We start from the raw sequence: 22602 nt of genomic DNA, 5'->3' as shown, positions 1-22602 counted from the left end.
TATCAGGACTGACTTTGTGTTTTTTTCTAGGCGGAATTTAAGGCCCTGGCCTTAATTTTTAACCATAAAATCCTCAAGTCCTTTGCATAAGAAAAGGCTTCTTCACAATATCCTACCAGAACCTTCAAAGTCAATAAAAACACCTCTTTACAAAAGGCACATATGCACCAAAAGACAGAGCGACAGACTGCAATCACTTGCGGTGGCTGTTGCCCCATAAAAGGGGACTTTCCCTACAAATTCCCTAAACTAGTGAACACATAGAGATCATAGAATCATAGAGTTGGAAGAGACCTTGTGGGCTATCTAGTCCAACCCCCTGCCAAAAAGCAGGAAAATTGCATTTAAAGCATGAATAGGAACCAGGGGGATCTCATCACACTATGATGAGCTCCCGGTGGCACAGTGGGTTAAACACTTGCGCCAGCAGGACTGAAGACCAACAGGTCACAGGTTCGAATCTGGGAGAGTGCGGATGAGCTCCCTCTGTCAGCTCCAGCTACCCATGCGGGGACATGAGAGAAGCCTCCCACAAGGATGGTAAAAACATCAAAATCATCCAGGCGTCCCCTGGGCAATGTCCTTGCAGACGGCCAATTTTCTCACACCAGAAACAGCTTGCAGTTTCTCAAGTCACTCCTGACATGAAAAAAAACCAAAAACTTCAGAACAAACCTACAGAACCTATCTTGTTCCAACTAACAGTGCTATGAGCTGCTTGGGCTTTCAGTGATAATGCCAAATCCAAAAACTTCCTTATGAGTTCAGTCTTTCAAGGAGCATGCAGGAACTTTGCTGAAGACAGAATTGGTCATCAACACCATCTTTTCTAGATCGAATCCTTACTGGTTTTCTTTTAGTACAGTCAGTCATGGCAATATCTTGTCCATCTCGCTTTCAATTCAAGAGCATGGTACTAATATCTGTTGCAGCTTCATCAGGAATGCACTGCAAGCAAAACAAACTCTCACCATCTGCCACTCATACTTTATGAAGTACACACATAACCCTCACCCCCTGGCATTGAGATTTCATATGTACTGGACAATGGAGCAACATGAAAAACAGCACACAGCAGTTCACAAGATAAGTGCGATGGATGACACTCCAGAAAGCAAATGATTTCCATTGAAAGCTATTCATAATATTCTTCATTTCCCTTTCCTCTCTTCATGCCTGCCTCCCTGCTGCCATCCACTGAACGTGGGAGGCAGGGAGACAGGCAACTTATCCTGAAGACTCATACAACTGCAACAGCCCTGTCGTTTACCTAAACAGAAAAATGCTCCACTTCTTCTCCTGACAAGCGAGGGACACTTTACTGAAATAGTCTGAAAATAAATTATTCATGGAACAAAAGTGGATTTCCACGAACCAGCATGAAGTTTTGTACTTAATGTATTTTTAGTCTACTTGAAATTGTTTTTTCTGGGCTAACAAAAGGCCACCTAACAAATAAGAATCAATTTTTCTTCATGACTTGTCTTTCGGGGTAACCGGCAAAGATCACACAGAGTTGCCAATAATCTGCAGGTATCTCAAGGGACAGTTAGAGTTTAGACCGGGGTCCTCAAACTTTTTAAACAGAGGGGCAGGTCACAATCCCTCAAACTGTTGGAGGGCCGGATTATAATTTGAAGAAAAAAACCATGAATCAATTCCTATGCACACTGCACATATCTTATTTGTAGTGCAAAAAATACTTACCCCTTTTTTCTTTTTTCTTTTTATTCACTATGTTAAAAATTTCAATAAAAATATTATAAAAATACAATAAGTAAAATGAAGAACAATTTTAACAAATATAAACTTATTAGTATTTCAATGGGAAGTGTGATCCTGCTTTTGGCTGATCAGATAGGATTGTTGTTGTTGTTGTGTGCTTTCAAGTCGTTTCAGACTTAGGTTGACCCTGAGCAAGGGCCAGATAAATGACCTTGGAGGGCCGTATCCAGCCCTCGGGCCTTAGTTTAAGGACCTCTGGTTTAGACCATCCATGACAAAAATGAAGCAGAGTATATCATTACCCATGCAAGCCAATCTATGCATGACTTACTGAGGCAAGCGGCCTGCTATAATTATTTTAGTTTATCATTCTATGTTTTACTTGCAATCAGAAGAGTAAAAAAGGCAAAGGTTTCCCTTGACATTAAGTCTAGTTGTATCTTACTCTGGGGGGTTGGTGCTCATCTCCATTTCTAAGCTGTTTCGAAGTGTTGTCCATAGACACTTCCAAGGGCATGTGACCAGCATGACTGTATGGAGCACTGTTACCTTCCAGCTGAAGTGGTACCTATTGATCTACTCACATTTGCATGTGCAACTGCTAGGTTGGCAGAAGCTGGGCCTAACAGTGGGAGCTCACCCCGCTCCCCAGATTTGAACTGGCAACCTTTTGGTCAGCAAGTTCAGTAGCTCAGTGGTTTAGCTTGCTGCGCCACCTAGGGACCTAAAGCCAGAAGAGTATTATAAGCACAGGACAAGATCAGTACCGGATATCACTCACAGAACTGCTTCCTAAGACTCAGTTTGTTTAAAGTTCAAACAGAAGGCAGTTGCTAGCTCTCATAGGTTTGGAGACAGTCTTGACATTTTTCAGATAGATTTCCAATCAGTCCTACATGTTTTCTCAAAAGTACGGTAATTCCCGTGAAATCCAATGGAGTTTACACTGAGTTAGGTGCTTACAGGATGACAGCTTAACAGTAACATTTTTAGTCCTCTAACTTGTTAACGATGATATCATGGGGGGACCTTGTCAAAAACTGATTGAAATCAAAATATGCCAAATCCACAGGATTCCTTTCATTTACCAAGCTTGTAATTTTACCACAAAGGGGGGAAATATTAGTCTAGCACGACTTGTTTTTGAAAAATCCATTTTGACTTTTCGTGATCAAGACGTTCCTTTGTAAGTGCTCAGACTGTCTGCTCTATAATCTTTCCTGGTGCTGATGTCAGATTGACTGGGTGGCAATTTTGGGGGCCTCTTCCCCCCTCCCCCCTCTTTTGAAGATGAGGGTAACATTTGTCTTCCTTGGGTCTGCTGGGACTTATCCTTTTCTTCAGGAATGATCAAAGATTATTGTCAGGGCTTCTGAGATTATTTCTGCCAATTCTTTTGACATCCTTAACTGTATGAAGTTCCCCTGACCCTGGAGGCATTCATTCATTTAGAGTAGCCAGATACTCCTGTACTTTTTATCTATTCTGTACTGCACTTTTCCTATGCATTATCTGCTCCATTTCCCCCAATTTAAGCACTGTTTACCTTTTGGGAAAAGACCAAAGTAAAGAAAGTGTTGAGATTTTCTGCCTTTTCTCCCCTGTTAGCTTTTCACCATCTTTTCTATGAAGTAGCTATACCTTTTATGTGTTCTGACTTTTGCAATGGACATAACAAAAAAAGCCCATTTAATTTTAAAATAACTGTTTAGCATACCTGAGCTCATTCTGTGCGTTACCTTAGCTGGCTTACTCCCTACACAATGCTTGCTATTAGGTTGACTTTATCTTTGGTGAGAGTCAGCAAGCAAGAGTTCAAAAATGGCAGGCTAAAACCCAGAACCTCAACCCATGGCTGATACTGAATGAGAGACTCCCCCCAGGCACACAGAAGACTGGGCAACTTGGAAAGTGCTGAACAGACTGCACTCTGGCAGCACGAGATGCAGAGCCAACTTTAAGAAATGGGGCCACAAAGTGGAGTCTACAACATGCGAGTGTGGAGAAGAGCAAACCATAGACCACCTATTACAATGCAGTCTGAGTCCTGCCACATGCACATTGGAGGACCTTCTTACAGTGACACAGAGGCACTCAAAAGGATTCGCTTCTGGTCAAAGGACCTTTAGTATAATGCCAAGCTTTTAAACTTCGTTTGCATTTTAAATGCATTACAACTGTACCCTCGGTTTGTTTTTGATACAATAAATAAAATATTTGGGGATTTCCTCCTTTTTCCATTTTTTCTCCATGTCCATTTTAAATTTTATCTCAGTTGAAATTTCTTCAGTTGCCCATTTTGTTATCTTTAGATGCTTCCTATTTTTCTTCCTCACTAGAAGTGTTTGCAACCATGCCTTCAATAATCCCACTTTTAAGAAACTCTTGTCTAGCATGATCTTCCTTCCTTTTTAGTATTCCTGATCATGGGATTATACTCAAGTGTTTTCCTCATTTACTGAAATCAGATTTCTTAGACTTCACTGATAAAATTGAGGGACATCATGATTCATTTGGATTTTATAACACCGACCACCGACAACCAAAAAACAATCAAAGGAAACTTTGCATGCAGGCACTGTGATTGCTGCAGTCAAACTTTAAAGACAAAGTATTTCACGCATCCAACTCATAATATTGAAGTCTCTCTATAGGATTACACAACATGCTCTTCAGAGAATGTAATATATGTGATCCAATGTCCCTGCAACCTACTATATATTGGAATGACAACCAGGTCCCTAAAAACTATGAAGAAATTACTTCCCCAAAGGGAAGCTTTCTGGATTTTTAAAATTTCAAATTCTGTTTCCTCAGGGCCTTAACGACAGACTTGATCTCACCTGTTTCTTGTAACATGCATTTAAGGTCTACTAGTGTTGTCAGTAGTTGCTTGCAATAGAATATTCTGAAGCAGAGCCAGTGATTTTCTACTGAAATGTAAGTCATATGAATAGTACTTTGGTTATTTTGTATTGGTGATGTATTGCCTTAGTGTTGAAACAGTGCAATAAAAGGGGTGCTATGGCATATCTATTTTATGTATGTTAATGTTCCGTTTTATATATGTAAATGTAGTGCCAGAGACTTAACTCCTACTGGAACACTGAAAGGAACAGAGGAAGGTGTTCCCACAACCTGAGGAAGGTGTTCCCACAACAAACACCGAAACAAGGAATACTACTTGAGATACCTTGTAGTAACCTTTGTCAACTCTTCTCTTACACTACTACAACTTTGTATGCAACAAAATGGTCCTCCAAAATACTTTAAATTGACTATTTGAATCATCAGGCATATCCTGTCAATATATAGGAATATTGTGTTTATTAAGAGGAGATTGATGTCTCTCATTTGGAATTTATATGAACACTAGCATTTATTTATGTCAGAGACAGAATTTGTACCTTTATGTTGTGTATATAAGTAAAAAAAAACCTGCCGTATGATAACACATTTGATGTTTCAAATATAACAATGACATACTATTTATTGTATTTCTTGTACTATATGTCGTTTTCTCAATAATATTAGGCTATTATATCTGGTATTGGATGAACCCGTGTCCTCAAGAATACTTTCTCCCTCTCACACACAATTCTGTTTAAGGCTCCTCTGATTAGATAAGAAAAAACAAAGGAATCCCAAACAAGAATCAATCAGGGTCAGCTAACACTTCCCAACTAAGGATCCTCAGGCAGCAACCAGCCAGGCTTTGAAGCTGCAGGGCCATTAAATGCTAATCAAGGTGGCCAAGTGCAACATTCACACTTGCCTCAAACAGACAAGAGTTATTTCTGTGATCCTGGACATTCCACAGATATATAAACCTCGCCTAGTTTCCAACAAACCTCACAACCTCTGAGGATGCCTGCCATCGATGTGGGTGAAATGTCAGGAGAGAATGCTTCCAGAACATGGCCATACAGCTTGGAAAAGTCACAGCAACCCATTTCTGCCAATTGTTGTGAGGTGCAACCCATCACTTGCCCAAAGTCCATCTTCATGGTCTAAGAACACAATCTGTTCATGGCGGCTCTATTTGTGAAGCCAGTTGTTCACCTTCACTACTCTTCTCTCCCTTCCTGGGCATCTCCTTCAACTGGGAGGAAAGCCTTAATGACAACCTGTGCATGGAGGTCCTCCAGCTTCCTATGCTGCTCATTCTACATAGTTCTTCCTGCTTTTAAGCATTTTCTCCAGGGAACCACTAGAGAGAGACAGTGTGGGTTGGTGATAATCATAAGAGAGAAAGAATGTGGGGTGGTGATAATCATCACCATCCCACACTTTTCCTCTTTTCCCCCTCTCACACAATTGATTCACACAAACACGGCATCCGCTCACAAAATTCATTCAAACACCTCACTTGCATTCTAAAGACTCACAACACTTGACGTAAACACACACAAACATACGTACAGGGAAGGGTTTGCAACACAGAGTAGGGTTTATACTGAAGGATCCATGAACATTCCTGGCATGGTAACAACTACATTTTATCATACACAGAAACTTCAAGTTCTATATTAATCATATAATTATAGTATTTTTTGCTATCATTTTTTGAAATACTGATAGCCAAAATCAGGCATAATGGAGAGGAGGTGGCAATAATAGAGATGACTCTTTTCACAACAGACAGTGGAACCCTACCTGCTTCTCTTAAAGTAGAGCTATGCTGTTCATAAAAATGCATAATATTGCTATATCAAAACAACACTCCATAGAACCTTATTAATCTTTCAGCTTTTTCTTTGTTTATTGCATTTTTGCTCCTTTATTCCAGTGACTCATTGCTTTCTATGCAGTTTTTGCAAGGAGTTCTCCAAATTTTCAGCTAAACTTTAATCTGAAAGATACTTTCCTCCAGAGCTGTAACACTGATCCGAGGGAGTGGAAGTTGAAATTGAGAGAGGACAGGTACAGATGTCAGTCAGAATGTGGGCTTCGGTCATTGACAAAACACAACCAAAGGCAGAGGTAACAACAACAACAACAACAACAACACTTTATTTATATGCTACCTTTATCCCCAAGGGGACTCAGAGCGGATTACAGTGTATATAGGGATTGGAATTCTCTTCCTAGTGATATCAGGGCAGCCCCCTCCCTCTTAGTGTTTAGAAAAAGTCAAAACCTGGCTCTGGGAGCAGGCATTTGAAAAACAGAGCAGTGCAAAACCTCACTACCTCTGAGGATGCTTGCCATAGATGCAGGCAAAACGTCAGGAGAGAATGCCGCTAGACAAGGGGTCCTCAAACTATGGCCCGGGGGGCCAGATGCGGCCCTCCAAGGTCATTTACCTGGCCCTCGCTCAGGGTCAACCTAAGTCTAAAATGACTTGAAAGAACACAACAATCCTATCTCATCAGCCAACAGTAGGCCCACACCTCCCATTGAAATACTAATAATTTTATATTTGTTGAAATTGTTCTTCATTTTAATTATTGTATTGTTTTTAAGTGTTTTTTGCACGACAAATGAGATATGTGCAGTGTGCATAGGAATTCATTCATGTTTTTTTCAAATTATAATCTGGCCCTCCAACAGTTTGAGGGACTGTGACCTGGCCCTCTGTTTAAAAAGTTTGAGGACCCCTGCTCTAGACCATGGCCATATAGCCCGAAAAAAACCTACAACAACCCAGTGCAGGAATGTTAGTAGGGAATATGTGCAATTTGACTACAGATTGGTCTTTAGACTACGACCCTCAATTAAAATGTGTTTTTGTTATACTTATAATGTTTTAATGTTTAACTTGTGCTTTAACTTATATGGTATGTTTTAAGGCACCATGGAGGTGTGATTGTAAGCTGCCTTGAGTCCCCCGAGGGGTAGAGAAAGGCGGGATATAAATAAAATAAACAAACAAACATATAAACAGACACAGGAAAACATTCAATGTCTTGATTACAATGAGACACAAATACAGAGACAAAAGCAAAGGCTTCTCCTTTCCTTTCTGGCTCTGGAGGCGATACTCTGGCTCTGGAGGCTCTGGGGGAGATGCTTTTTCTCCATTTTCAAGCTGAGGAGCCTGCGTTCATAGACGCTGATCATGTGGCCAGCATGACTGCTTGGAGTGTCTTTTTGCCTTTTCCTGCCAAAGCAGTATCTATTGATCTACGCACATTTGCATGTTTTCAAACTACTAGGTTGTCAGGAGTGGAAGCTCACCCCATGGATTCGAACTGCCAACTTTCAGTCAACAGTTTAGCAGCACAAGGGTTTAACCCCTTGCACCACCATGGCTCCTATAACCAGTAGACTGGTTTCTCACTAAACAACTGGATAAAAGAATTATTACGCATTTTGCCCCATAATCATTGTTACACAGTGCATAGACTTGCTTGGAATCCGAGTCAGATAGTCACTGGCTGGCATGCCTAAAAACTGAACAGAAGCTCTACAACAGAGTTGTAAAGCAGACTTCAGTGTGTGGACACAGAACACCTAGAAATACCTTTCCCTCTGTAAATAAACAGAAAAAAAAGGTTTTTTCCCAAGCTCTCCAAGATGTCATTATTATCATTCTGCCATAATGCTGGTAAGGACTCAGGAGAGAGCCTTCTCAGCAGTTCCTCCCAGGCTACAGATCTCTCTTCAAAAGGAAGCTTATTTAGCCTCCTCTCTGCTTTTCTTTCATTAGCAGACCAAAACCTTTCTATTTAAACAGGCCTTTAGTTTTTAACTGGCTAGGATAGTGCAATAGATAGATTTCAATGTGTTTTTAATTGTTTTAAATTAATTGAGTACAGTTGTTGGTTTTTAATTACAAAATGTTTTTAGCTGTATTGTTTTAATACAACAAACCACTTTACATCCCCTATGAGAGAAAAATGGGAAATTAAAAGTGAGATATTAAAGTCACCATCAACTTTATGATGGATAGACACCGGGGACATTATGTTACATGGGCCACTCCCTATTTGCCATTGTGTTACAGTTGAGGAAGCCTGTGAATTTGGATTTGTGTGGTTTTAATTAATTGGTTTTTAATGTATAGATGTTTTTTTTTAACTTTTATGGTTTATTGTATATGCTTATTATTTTCACATGTGTGTTTATATGGCATAGAATTGCTGCCAATTTGTGAGCTGTTCTGTGCCCCCTTCGGGGTGAGGAGGGCGGGGTATAAATATAGTAAAGAAAAATAAACACATAAATAAATAAATAAATAAATAAATAAATAAGCAGACCAAAACTCTTAAAGAATTGTAAACAATACATTCTTCTCTTTTAGTGGCTGTTCTGCATTACTCTGTTGATAGGCAGCACTTTTTCAGCGCCCTATACATGCCCACTGTGATTACTTTTTTCTTATTAAATGTTTAAGAAAACTATCATAGATTATGTAGCATTTACACACTAGCACATTTAACATGCTGATAAATATATCTATCACTTCCCATTTCCAAGTGGCATTAGGTTTTCAGGGCTTCAAGCACTTACTCCAGATTCCTTACAAGCAAGTCTCTAGGGATTTATGGTGTCCCTGTGATACCTAGTTTATTTGCACACATAGATATGCTGAATATAAGATGAGAGTTCATAGAATTAAAAATCCACGAGATCCCGGCTCTCCATCTGATGCTCACAGTCCCACCAGATTTCCTGAAGAGAGCAAGATTCAATTCCAACAGATTACTATACAATACAGACTTGTTACTATTGTTTTCATCCTGGACTCAAATGGCAAATTTCTTAAGGAGAGAAAAAATGAATTATTTCCACCCTTTAACTGCAGTTTCTGGGACTAACTTAACTCCCATGAAACACATAAACAGAATATTAGCTTTGAGAGATATTGCCTCCAGGCATCTATATTGACTTCTTACTGAAATCTTAGAATGAAGAAAAGTTGGGATGGATTCTCAGTTTCTTTGCATGCAAAGCCACTGTGCATTCAGGGACTCTGAAAGTTCATTTAAACTAACCCCAAACCAAATCCACCTTTGCCCAAGAACACAGTTGAAGTAAGTTACTCTTTCTGAAACTGGACACAAACACAAGAAATGCCTTCATAAAGCTGCCTTTCTCATATTTTATAAGCTATGTGTCAGTCTCATAGTAGAAGTAAAGTGAATGCTCTCAAGGCATCTCTAAAGCAAATCAATGCACAAGCCTAACAGATAAGCGGAGAAATGAAGAGGAAGAAAACAAGGGGTACGTTCTTAAGGGAATCATCATTGAAGGGTCTTTGGTAAGTATTCAGGTCTAACACCTGGATTTCTAGTATTCAGAGAGTCGTTGTTTTCACCCTTTTCTCTTGCCGCTACAGGACATGGTCCAGAACATTTAAAAACTGGTGTTCAATATTACATTTACAGATTTGTAAACAAGAGTTACAGATCTCTAATTTTTTTTCCGTGTCGGGAGCGACTTGAAAAACTGAAAGTTGCTTCTGGTGTGAGACAATTGGCCATCTGCAAGGACATTGCCCAGGGGACACCTGGATGTTTTGATATTTTACCATCCTTGTGGGAGGCTTCTCTCATAACCCCGCATGGTGGAGCACGAGCTGACAGAGGGAGCTCATCCACGCTCTCCCCAGATTCAAACTTGTGACCTGCCAGTTTCCAGTTCTGCCGGCTCATTGTACCACTGGGGCTCCTAGATTTCTAAATGATCTGTATGTGAGATTACAAAGTCTTATTGAATTCAGATCAAGTAGATTTCTAAATGATCTGTATTCAATAAGACTTTGTAATCTCACTCTTTACCTACATAAGTGCCACCCCAGCCCACCCTAAGAGCTAGACACTGAATTGACAATCAGTTTCCAATTGGGGTTAAAAAATGCAGACATTTCCACTTTCTTCCCACTGGCCCACTCAGCAGACCTCCTTGGCAAATTCAGTGGTCTGGAAGGAAGGGAGTCAAATCAGAAGACATTACTTAATTTAGTTATGCAGACATAATAACAAAGCCAAACTAGGATTTCACCAAGTGTTTTCAACAAGTACATGAACATTAAACAATAGAGCTATTTATAGATGTTGTATAGTTAACTGCGAGCAGCTTAAATAGAAACCCCAAATATAGTTCTTAACATTGTTCTCATCAATGTTTGACAGCCTTCACTATCGGTGCATTTTCTCACAAGACACGTAAGCTATTAAAATATGCATTGAGCGATTGCTTAAAGAGCGGTGGCACAGTTTTCACAAGCACCAGTAGGTCTTCATAATTCATTCCTTGTTTCCTCTTGAGGCATGTTTTTGCTACTAATCACCATTGGAGAAGCCTTATATGGATTTCCTGCGTCCCCTCAACAGAATCAGACACAGTGGTGTCATGACATAGAGGAGGGTTAAAAGGGAAAAGCTCTATACATTGTAAGAAAGATTGCATGCAATGAAAAGCTGCTAACAAGGCGGCCATTTCTGGACTCTAATGAGAGCAGGCAAAGTGTCCGCACTCCATCTCTGTTACAATCACTGTCAATGAAGGGGATCCACAGAGAGCCATTTTCTGTTCTCATTATGTCTTTTGTCAGAAGGGTAATTCATCAAACTAAGAATATCTTCTGTACTGTGTTCAATAAAATGGCTGAAATCCATCTTCCTCCTGCCACAACTTCTAATATCCTTCTTTCTGATGTTTGACAATGTCAGAGCTGATAGAAAACCTGCCTGAGGTGCAAGAATGTGTTTTACACACAGAATTCCCCATATCTACCTTCTTATTTAAAACACAGCCTGGAAAAGTTACTTCTTTGACTATATCGTCCAGCATCCTCTAGTCTAGCCAAAGACCACGATGACTGGAGGATTCCATCACTTGTACTTCTAAACCACCAATGAATACAAGGAGCCATAGGCTATATTTCAGAGAAAGGAGCAGGCAAACTATCTTGGAGTACTCCTTGCCTAACGCTATGAAATTCATGGGGTTTTCAAAGGTCAATGGGCAACTTGAAGGCACACACACAGAGATGCATTGTTCCTGTAATGGCACACCCCAAGCCTTTGGGAAAACTATATTGTTTGGTTTCACTCAGGGACTATCTGATACCTTCTGTTAGCAAACAGAGGCACTTTGGAGCAAGGTGAAAAGATAACCAAATGAGTTTACTGCAAACAAGATGAATAAAGAGTTAACTCCACCCAGGACTATGATAAGGTAACTTAAAACAATACATTACAAAATGAGACTTTGCTGGTTGTAGTCATCTTTCTGGGGTCTTTCCTGCCTCTGGTGCAAAGAAATAGTTAAACTGTCTTAATCTTCTTTCCTGTGAAGCTTAGGCTGGTTAAAAGCTTCTTTTGTCCTTTGGAGTGGTGGTATAAAAATACTGCTTAATGCAACAGAAGAAGCAGGTGCTAAGAATGCCTGTTTTGGACTGCTAGGCCTAGGATTCCAGAGAGTATCGAAGTCTCTATAGCTCTACTGTAGAAAAAATGTGGAGTCCAGCAAAGAGCTGTGCAGGGATGAGGAATAGACCAACTAAGACTGGCCTCTGAGGGGTGTTTTTATGCCCCACCCAAAAACTAATACAGAGGAAGGTAACTACACTATTGGGAAAGCCTATAAACAGAGGAGAACTAAAGCAGAGGAGAGAAGACAGATCTAAGACTTCACAGTTCTAAATAGTTAAGTTTAACTCTGCTTTAAACCCAAGCCACTATGTGAGCAACCTGAATACAGAACATCTTCTCAAGCTACAAAGGCAGTTGAAGAGACCTTTGGGGGCAAAAAGATACCTAGGTATGTGAATTGTTCAAATATTATATTTTTGTATACTTTCTATCATATTTGAATCAGGCTTCAAGTCATATCTGTTTCAGATTCCTGGTTATAGAAGAAAACGGTGGGACAAAAATGCAGAGGAAGCAATCAATTTCTCATTCAAAAAAGGGCATTTACAAAGGTGCCAGGGCCAGCAAAGTGCGCCTTGATAGACACTGTTGTTGTTCATTCGTTCAGTCGTCTCCGACTCTTCGTGACCTCATGGACCAGCCTACGCCAGAGCTCCCTGTCGGCGGTTACCACCCCCAGCTCCCTCAAGGTCAGTCCAGTCACTTCAAGGATGCCATCCATCCATCTTGCCCTTGGTCGGCCCCTCTTCCTTTTGCCTTCCACTTTCCCCAGCATAATTGTCTTCTCCAGGCTTTGCTGTCTCCTCATGATGTGGCCAAAGTACTTCAACTTTGTCTCTAGTATCTTTCCCTCCAGTGAGCAGTCGGGCTTTATTTCCTGGAGGATGGACTGGTTGGATCTTCTCGCAGTCCAAGGCACTCTCAGCACTTTCCTCCAACACCACAGCTCAAAAGCATCGATCTTCCTTCGCTCAGCCTTCCCTAAGGTCCAGCTCTCACATCCATAGGTGACTACAGGGAATACCATGGCTTTGACTAGGCGGATCTTTGTTGCCAGTCTGATGTCTCTACTCTTCACTATTTTATCGAGACTGGACATTGCTCTCCTCCCAAGAAGTAAGCGTCTTCTGATTTCCTGGCTACAGTCTGCATCTGCAGTAATCTTTGCACCTAGAAATACAAAATCTGTCACGGCCTCCACATTTTCTCCCTCTATTTTCCAGTTGTCAATCATTCTTGTTGCCATAATCTTGGTTTTTTTGACGTTTAGCTGCAACCCGGCTTTTGCGCTTTCTTCTTTCACCTTGATTAGAAGGCTCCTCAGCTCCTCCTCGCTTTCAGCCATCAGAGTGGTGTCATCTGCATATCTGAGGTTGTTAATGTTTCTTCCAGCAATTTTCACCCCAGCTTTGCATTCATCCAGCCCCGCACATCGCATGATGTGTTCTGCATACAAGTTAAAAAGGTTGGGTGAGAGTATGCAGCCTTGCCGTACGCCTTTCCCAATCTTGAACCAGTCTGTTGTTCCGTGGTCAGTTCTGACTGTTGCGACTTGGTCCTTGTACAGATTCCTCAGGAGAGAGACAAGGTGGCTTGGTATGCCCATCCCACCAAGAACTTGCCACAATTTATTATGATCCACACAGTCAAAGGCTTTAGAATAGTCAATGAAGCAGAAGTAGATGTTTTTCTGAAACTCCCTGCCTTTCTCCATTATCCAGCGGATATTGGCAATCTGGTCTCTCGTTCCTCTGCCTTTTCTAAACCCAGCTTGAACGTCTGGCAACTCTCGCTCCATGTATTGCTGGAGTCTTCCTTGCAGGATCTTGAGCATTACCTTACTGGCATGAGAAATAAGGGCCACTGTACGGAAGTTTGAGCAGTCTTTCACATTTCCCTTTTTTGGTATGGGGATATAAGTTGATTTTTTCCAGTCTGATGGCCATTCTTGTGTTTTCCATATTTGCTGGCAAATGGCATGCATCACCTTGACAGCATCATCTTTTAAGATTTTAAACAGTTCAGCTGGGATCCCATCATCTCCTGCTGCCTTGTTGTTAGCAATGCTTCTTAAGGCCCATTCAACCTCACTCCTCAGGATGTCTGGTTCTAATTCATTCACCACACTGTCAAAGCTATCCTCGAGGATAGCTTTGATAGACACTGGTTACTTGGAATTTCAAAAGGGTTCAACCAAGAGGCTTTTGTGCAAGCTCAGTGATGGTATAGAAAAGGTAATCTGCACATGGATAGGTAATTACTTAAAGATCTAAAAGCAAAGAGCAAAAATACATTGACAAGTCCTTGCAGTGCTGGAATAGAAACAGTGCCCCCCGATTTGCTGTAATAAGAATGGCATTGGATCACACTCTGTTGACAGCTATGCAAAGAAAAAGAAACGATCTCATGGTTAAGTTTGTTTTTGAAGTTTTAGCTGGTAAATGCAACTGAATGAGTCAAGATAGAGAGGTAATTAACTGTTCTATTCCTTGGGTGCAAACGAGTCACAAGTTGGATAATACTATTTTGCAGATAGGTGGAATTAACATAGGTTTTCATTTAATTTGAACTTGAATTTTTAAAGAGAAATTATATTTATAGAGTTGCCAGATCTCGGAACACCTCCCCAAATCGCTATGAATCATGTCCTGTCTCCAGGCTGCAGTTGAGGTCAGGAAACTCTGGCCTCCTTAACAATGCTTTCCTGAAGCAACAAAGAAATTAAAACTAAGCACACACAAAAACAGCCACTCTGTGCTTCAGCCATCAAACTAGCTATTGCAAAGCTTGGCTGGTTGGACATCAGAGATTTCCAGGGGCAAGGTCTTTGTTCTTTCCCTCTACTTCAAGCCAGTGGTAATGTTCAACAAGACATTAGTTTGGAAGTGTGCTGGAGTAAGAGCAAGCAGTTCTCAGGGCTGGGTTGTTAGTGCCATGAGTACCTTGGAACCATCAAAAGGGACAGCCATGTGGCACCAATCTCCAATCAGAAACTTAAACTTTTGCTGAGTTTTATTTCAAGCAGAGCAGAAATGTTTTTGGTTTTAGTTACAGGGTTGTATTGCAATGTGGACAATCTAGATTCAATTCCCCAATGGCATGCAAAACGTACTGGGTGACTTTCTTGCAGCTTGATTTGTCTCAAAGGGGCATTATAAAAATAAAATGAAGAGAATAGCTATACAGACCACCTTGAATTCAACTGGAGGGAAGGTATACAAACATATTCTTAAAATGACTAATTTGTTATGCTTTCTGTAACTGGAGGAGTAATTCAATCTTGACTGATTTTATAGCAGTTGTTATAATAAACATAACACCATAATTGCCAAAAAGTCAGCTCCTATACTACATTTCATATGTGATGTTACACATGGATTTCTCACATATATAAATTATGAGCCATATTAAACCCACTAGAATGCAAAGAAAACAAAGATGGATCCGAAAACTGCACCTGGACAATTTACAATGCTCTTGACAGAGGACTGAATTCATGTCATAGAGATTTGCTTTCTTCATATGAATCAAGCTGTTTGAATTTTATAATTATAAGGGTTTTTAAAAAAAAAAACCCCTAAGATAAGTATCCCTTTTCATTGAAAATGTATACTCTGAATGTAATCAAATACTGGCTGATTATGAATGCACGGTGTTTGTGTCACAGATACTATATCGCATTAGTAAGAATTAAACAGCAGAATCCCTTAAGTTTGCACGGGGAGTTCCCATATATTTCATATATCACATGTGTTTCTGTTAACCAAACATGGGATCCAGATCCAAGATGTGGAGAAACTATACCATATATAATGTAGGCCACTACATATTTTACCCCAAAATATGGCATAGGGACATAGAAACAATCTCATTATTTCATACGATCCTTGTTCATAATCCAAACTAAAATTAATGTCAGAGAGAAAGAGAGATCCTTTTTAGGAACTTTGAAAAATCACCCTTTCAGATCAAAGTGATTGATTGATTAACACAGTTAGATTTATTTTATTTATTTATTTACAGTATTTATATTCCACCCTTCTCACCCCTCAGGGGACTCAGGGCGGATTACAATGCAAACATTCAATGCTATTTAGACATACAACATATATAGACAGACACAGAGGCAATGTAACATTCCAGCTTTTCCGGCTTCATGAGGGTTTGCTTGTTTCCAGCCACAGGGGGAGCTGCCGCTTCACCATCCACTTGTGACACCGAGTCCTTGATGGAGTACTTCCTCAGTCTTATGCATGCTACTGGAATATTTCATGGTGTCGTAAATTAGTTAAATTAGCCTCCCCGCATAAAGCAGTACCTAAATTTCCTACTTGACAGATGCAACTGTCTTTTGGGCTGCATAGGTTGACAGCAAGCTAGACTATTAATGGTCGGGTGCTTACTCCAACCTGGGTTGGCTTCGAACTCATGACCTCTCAGTCAGTAGTGATTTAATGCAGCTGGTTATTAACACGCTGTGCCACATCCCGGTCCAATACAGATTTAATATTGAACAAGGTTTTGTCAACAGTTTTGAAAAGCTTCTAAAGCATTTGTAGTATAGAAGAGTAGACTTCAACTGACAATTCACTGCCAACAATTGAATCACACTCCCACCCCTAACCAAGCAACCCACTGAAGTCAATGGCAACATTCCCATCTGTTTTTTAAAAGATTGAACCAACAGGTTGAACTTCATAATACTAAGGTGAAATCTGTTATCAAACTAGTTCTTGTTGATAGGGTTGAAATGGCTTTCCACCAGAATCCTCTAGAAGAGAAAAACCTTGACTAGTCAAGTCTGCATAGAGAACACTATTATAATGAGTTTTGATACCTTGAAGGTTTATTGAAAATAGCACTTGTTCCCAAATTTTCCTTAACTCTTGTGTTCTAATTGGTCCCCAAAGCTTGGCCACTAACCATGAATACTCCAGAATTGCCATATAAACAAAAGTGACTGCATGAATTGGTTTGTAATGAATACTGCCTTTCTCTTGAATGATCCAGCCTTTCTTCACCCCTAAAGCACAAATCCCAATTAAAAACAGTGTATCCCAGAAGAGCTCTGGTACAAAAGTGGTATTAACAAACAATTTAAGTGTTTGAGAAGTAAGCTGCTCCCTAGAGTCTATTATACACGGAGTATGTAATTAGCCCAAAGCTGCCATTTCTGCTGTTATAGCTAGGATGCTTAGGCTCAATAAAAATTAAATACCAGTGTGGGCAAGCCATCTGCAAGCAACATGCATAAATTAATAAAATTACTACTGTCTCTTACTTTGCATTACAAAATCTGGGGCACAACTTGAACTAGGAGGCTGCTGAGTTGGCAATTAACATAGTCAAATTAATTTTAAAGGAAGAGCATTGTTAGTCCATTATAGTAAAAAGAACATCTGAAGTTGAGGCTGACCTGTCTTCTCGTTGAAACTTAATCCAGACAAGACAGATGTCCTCCTGGTCAGTCGTGGGGCTGATCGGGGTATGGGATGGCAACCTGTGCTCAAGGGTGTTTATTTATTTATTTATTTACAGTATATTCTGCCCTTCTCACCCCACAGGGGACTCAGGGCAGATTGCAATGCACATATGCCATTTAGACATACAACATATATAGACAGACACAGAGGCAATATAATATTCTAGCTATTCCTGCTTCATGAGGGTATGCTCGATTCCAGCCACAGGGGGAGCTGCAGCTTCACCATCCACTTGTGACACCGAGTCCTTGGTGGAGTACTTCCTCATTCTTATGCATGCTACTGGAAGATTTTATGGCATCGTAACTTAGTTAAATTAGCCTAAATTTCCTACTTGACAGATGCAACTATCTTTCGGGCTGCATAGGTCAACAGCAAAGTGGACTATTAATGGTCGGGAGCTTACTCCGACCTGGGGTGGGTTCAAACTCATGACCTCTTGGTCAGTAGTGATTTAATGCAGCTGGCTACTAACTAGCTGCACCACAGCCCGGTCTGCAGGCTGGTGTCCTCCTAGATTCAGCGCTGACACTTGATGTCGGCAGTGGCTAGGATGGTCTTTGCACAGTTAAAGCTTGTGTGCCAGCTGCGACCATACCTTATGATGTCCCCCCCCCCCCCCACATATTCACTGACTGCCGATAAGTTGCCGGGCCCAATTCAAGGTGCAGATTATTGCCTACAAAGCCCTAAACCGTTCTGGCGCCGCTTATCTCCATGATTGCATCTCCCGCTATGACTCTTAGATCTGCAGGGGAGGCCCTCCTCTCGCTCACACCACCATCTCAAGCATGGTTGGTGGAGATGAGGGAGAAGGCCTTCTCGGTGGTGGTGCCCCCCAACTTTGGAGCACTCTCCCCAGAGACACAAAACAAGCCCCATCACTATCTTCCTTCCGCAGTGACCTGAAAACTTGGTAGTTCCAGCAGGCCTTTGAAAATGATTAGCGCCAGGCCCTTCCCTGGCCATTAGCTAGGACCCTGCTCTGCACTTTATCCACTTCCCTGGCCCTATGTTACTTTGTTGCACTAGCCCTTGCCCAGCCCTTTCATAGCTGACTAGATCCACTTCCTAATTCTGGCCATTGATATTTTGAATCCCATCTGATGGAGTAAAACTGAAACTGGCTTTTAAATGTTTCTGATTGTTTTAATAGGATTACGTTTATGTTTTATAATGGTAATTTTTGTATGGTTTTTGTGAAGTTCGGCAACCGAATGTTTTGCCCTATGTTTTGCCCTGAGTCCTCTTGGGGAGATAGATAATAAAGTTTTATTTATTATTTATTATTCTTTACCTGGCTAAGTATTGTCCCCCTGACTGGCGGTTTCAGATTTTAGGGTTTCTGAGATAGGTCCTTCCTAGACCTACCTGGAGCTCCCAGTGGCGTAATGGGTTAAACTACTGAGCTGCTGAACTTGCTGATCCAAAGGTCGCAGGTTTGAATCTAGGGAGCGGCTTGAGCTCCCGCTGTTAGCTCCAGCTTCTGCCAACCTAGCAGTTCAAAAACATGCAACTGTGAATAGATCAACAGGTACCGCTCCAGCAGGAAGGTAACAGTGCTCCATGCCAGCCACGTGACCTTGGAGGTGTCTATGGACAACGCTGGCTCGGCTTAGAAATGGAGATGAGCACCAACCCTCAGAGTCAGACAAGACTGGACTTAATGTCAGGGGAAAATCTTTACCTTTACCTAGGCCTACCTGGAGATGTGGGACTTGAAACTAGTATTTTTTATGTGCAAAGCATGCAACCTGCCATTAAAGAAACAAAGAGTTCTGCAGATTGACAGAGGTATTGTGGTACACAGTTTCAAACACACTGTATGTCTTCAATTGTAAGATGCCATTGATTATATTTTCACTACCACCACCAACAACAACAAAAATACATAAGATATACCTGCAATTCTAAAATGCACCCCATTTTATATGTTTACAGTGTCTTAGAATTAAAGAAATACGGTATCTTTTTAACAGGTAAGACCATGCTTCACAGAATAATGGAGTAGAGAAAGTCTGAATGCTGGATATATATACACACAGAAATCAAATGGGGAAGGACACATTCTTTAAAATACTATATATGAATCCATCCAATTAAGCTAATAAAATTCAGTTGTTGAGACAACCAGAGAAATTGTTTATATGCAGAGGTGAATATCATGATTTGTAGTTATGGCCTGTGATAGTTCTGTCCCTTCAATTGCTCCGAGGACATAAAGATAATTTTCATGATGAGACTCTGTTTTGTATCCACACTTTGAAAAACACTTCTGTACCAGCAACATCTTTCCCAATCAGAAAGGGATTTTATTCGGGTACAGCTGGTACACGCACACACATATGAAAAGAGACTTCACATAAGATTACCACCCACATTCCCACTCTTTCTAACCATTTCTCATTCTTTTGTTTTTATGGTCATCATAAGAACACAGTATTCAGACAAATCCACGCAGACATTCCCAAGTGGCCTTTTGGCTAAATGCAGGGCACCAAGGATGTTGGGAGACGGCGCTTTTGTACATAGAGTACTGATGTTCCTTCTCTATTTTTAGCTCCTATGTGAATGGAGCCCACCTGCATTGGAGTCATTACTCCTGAGCTGTGGATTTACATCACTCCTAGACAAAGGTGTAGGCTGTAGGTAGGATGGATATTCTCATTACTGCTTCATCTCTTCCAAGTGGTGAATCACCTAGAGAACTAATTTTCATTCATATCGTTGTTGGCTGTGACAACAATTTGCAAACAAGGGCATGATTCAGTTCCACTGGTTGCCGATAAGTTTCCAGTCCCAATTCAAAGTGCAGGTTATTATCTTCAACACCCTAAACGGTTTGAGTCCTGCCTACCTTTGTGACCGCATTTTCCCCTATGAACCAGTGCAGACCCTAAGATCTGCCCGTGAGGCCCTTCTCTCACTCCCACCACCATCACAAGTATGGTTGGTGGGGATGAGAGAGCGGGCCTTCTCGGTAGTGGTCCCCTGGCTTTGGAACTCCCTCTCCAGGGAGATTAGGCTAGCACTGACTCTGTCCACCTTCTGCAGGGACCTCAAAACCTGGATGTTCCAGTGTGCATTTGATAATAGTTCAGCCCCTGTCAATGAATGTCCAGCCCAAACTGACCATTACAGTGAACTCAGCCCTTTACCCTGCCCCTAGCCGTATAATCTGCTTTTTGCACAAGCCCTTGCACAGCCCTCTCCAATTTCTGAACTTGTCCACCTTATCCCTGGTTCTGGAGGTTTGTTTTGTTTCATCTTAATGTTTGTTTTTATATTCTTCTGTTTTTAATTGATTTAATCAGATTGTTATATGCATATTATATTTTTAAAATGTGTTTTTGGTTTGTAGGTTTTGTTGAATTGGGCTTGGTCCCACTTGTGAGCCGTCCCAAGTCCCTTCGGGAAGATGGTGGTGGAATATAAAAATGCAACAAAAACAACAACAACAACAACAATAATTCAGATACTTGAAATTCCTAATCATTTCAATATAATTTCAGTCTAACTGAAATTAGTGGGCCATCTAATTTGGAACTTTACACCAGTTTTTCCAGGAACAAGCAAATAACATATGTATACATGATGTTCATGAGCAACAGATTTACTTCTGGAAACTCATTATGTTACACGTTTCTCAGAACAAAGGTATGACGTCATTATGAGAGTAATCACTCTGATATCTAACTATTAAAAATGCATAAAATCAGTCTTTTCCAACCTGATACCTTCCAATGTTTTGAATCTTAACTCAGCAAATAGGAAAGGCCATGCTGGTTATAGTGTGATGAGAGTCCTAGTCTAACACATCTATTATTTATTTATTTATTTGCTGTATTTGTATACTGCCTTTCTCAGCCAATTGGCAACTAAAGGCGGTTTCCAACAAATCAGTACACATAAAATCATAATACAGATTAAAACATTAAAAACAGTATAAAACACAACAAGAGCAATAAAAACAACATCATTAGCATCTCCTTATTATCAAGCATTGTCCAGTTCCATCGTCAGGTCATTCAATTTCCTATATATTAGCTACTCTGCATTTGTAAATGCTTGCTCAAACAACCATGTTTTAACTTGCCTCTGAAACGTTATGAGGGAGGGAGCCAATCTGATCTCCCTAGGAACACCAAGTTTAGGGAAAGCTGAATTATTTCTTGTACAGGTGGTTTCTAACCCAAAAGGGCATCACATGCTTATTTATCAGCAGATTATGTGGACTCTTTGTTTTTCTATTAAGCTGGTGAAATATCTGATAGTTTGACATTAGTTTCAGAGTAAAAAATTGCCCTTTGTCAAACTATTAGATTATTATAAATGTAAAAAGAGTTTTTGGCAAAAGGATGTAAGACAGGCATGAGAAAACCTCGGCCCTCCAGGTGTTTTGGACTTCAACTCCCATAATTCTTAACAGCCACTACAAAATATGGCTCCAAAATCAGCCATTGCCTTCAGAAACAAGACTATTAAATTGATGGTATTCTCAATTGTGTTTTTAATAGTTCATTTTTCCCCAAGATATTATTGACAGGTTGTAAGTCCTTTATAATTAGTGTTTTCCCTTTCCTTCAAATGTCACCTCAGTTCCAATTTTCCTCGTGACATTATTACCCTCTCATTGAAGTCAACAGAATAGAGACCATGGGAAGGTTAGCGGATATTTCTAGTACCACAAATTTCATAGCTCTAATTCCTTCAAGCACTACACAGAACCCCTGAGTTATTCCTTACCTTTCTCAGAAGAAAGCAAATTCTCTCAATGTTCCTCAACCGTTCTCTCTGTAAAAGTGGGGGGAGGGGAAGCAGAATGGACAGAAAATGTACAATTTATGAAATTTGTAAATAAAGCAAAATACAAGTTGAGTATCCTCTAACTGGAAGTCTGAAATGCTCCAAATTCAAAATTTTTCTACACAAGTAGTTGAGCTCGTGACACCTTTGTTTCAATGGATGTAAACTTTGTTTCATTCAGAAAATTATTAAAATTGCTTTCAGGCTACACGTATAAGATGCATATGAAACATCAATGAATTTTGTTTACACTTGGGTGCCGT

The 22602-nt window shown here is 40.4% G+C and overlaps 1 protein-coding gene across 2 annotated transcripts in view; it reads right to left on the bottom strand.

The window, feature by feature from the left end:
- The window catches only part of CNIH3 (cornichon family AMPA receptor auxiliary protein 3), a 99892-nt gene that overhangs the window by 12754 nt on the left and 64536 nt on the right, over nt 1–22602 (bottom strand). Inside the window, exon 3 of one of the 2 annotated variants that reach the window (XM_060754190.2) lies at nt 22280–22327. The exons of the other annotated variant lie outside the window; for it this stretch is intronic. Coding sequence (XP_060610173.1) covers nt 22280–22327 — 48 coding nt within the window. The remainder of the gene's footprint in view (nt 1–22279; nt 22328–22602) is intronic. 2 annotated transcript variants of the gene reach the window in all.

The sequence above is a fragment of the Anolis sagrei genome, chromosome 1 (genome assembly GCF_037176765.1).
Source record: "Anolis sagrei isolate rAnoSag1 chromosome 1, rAnoSag1.mat, whole genome shotgun sequence".
NCBI lineage: Eukaryota > Metazoa > Chordata > Lepidosauria > Squamata > Dactyloidae > Anolis > Anolis sagrei.
Note: the sequence above shows the minus strand (reverse complement) of the source record. Positions and strands in the feature narration are given on the sequence as shown.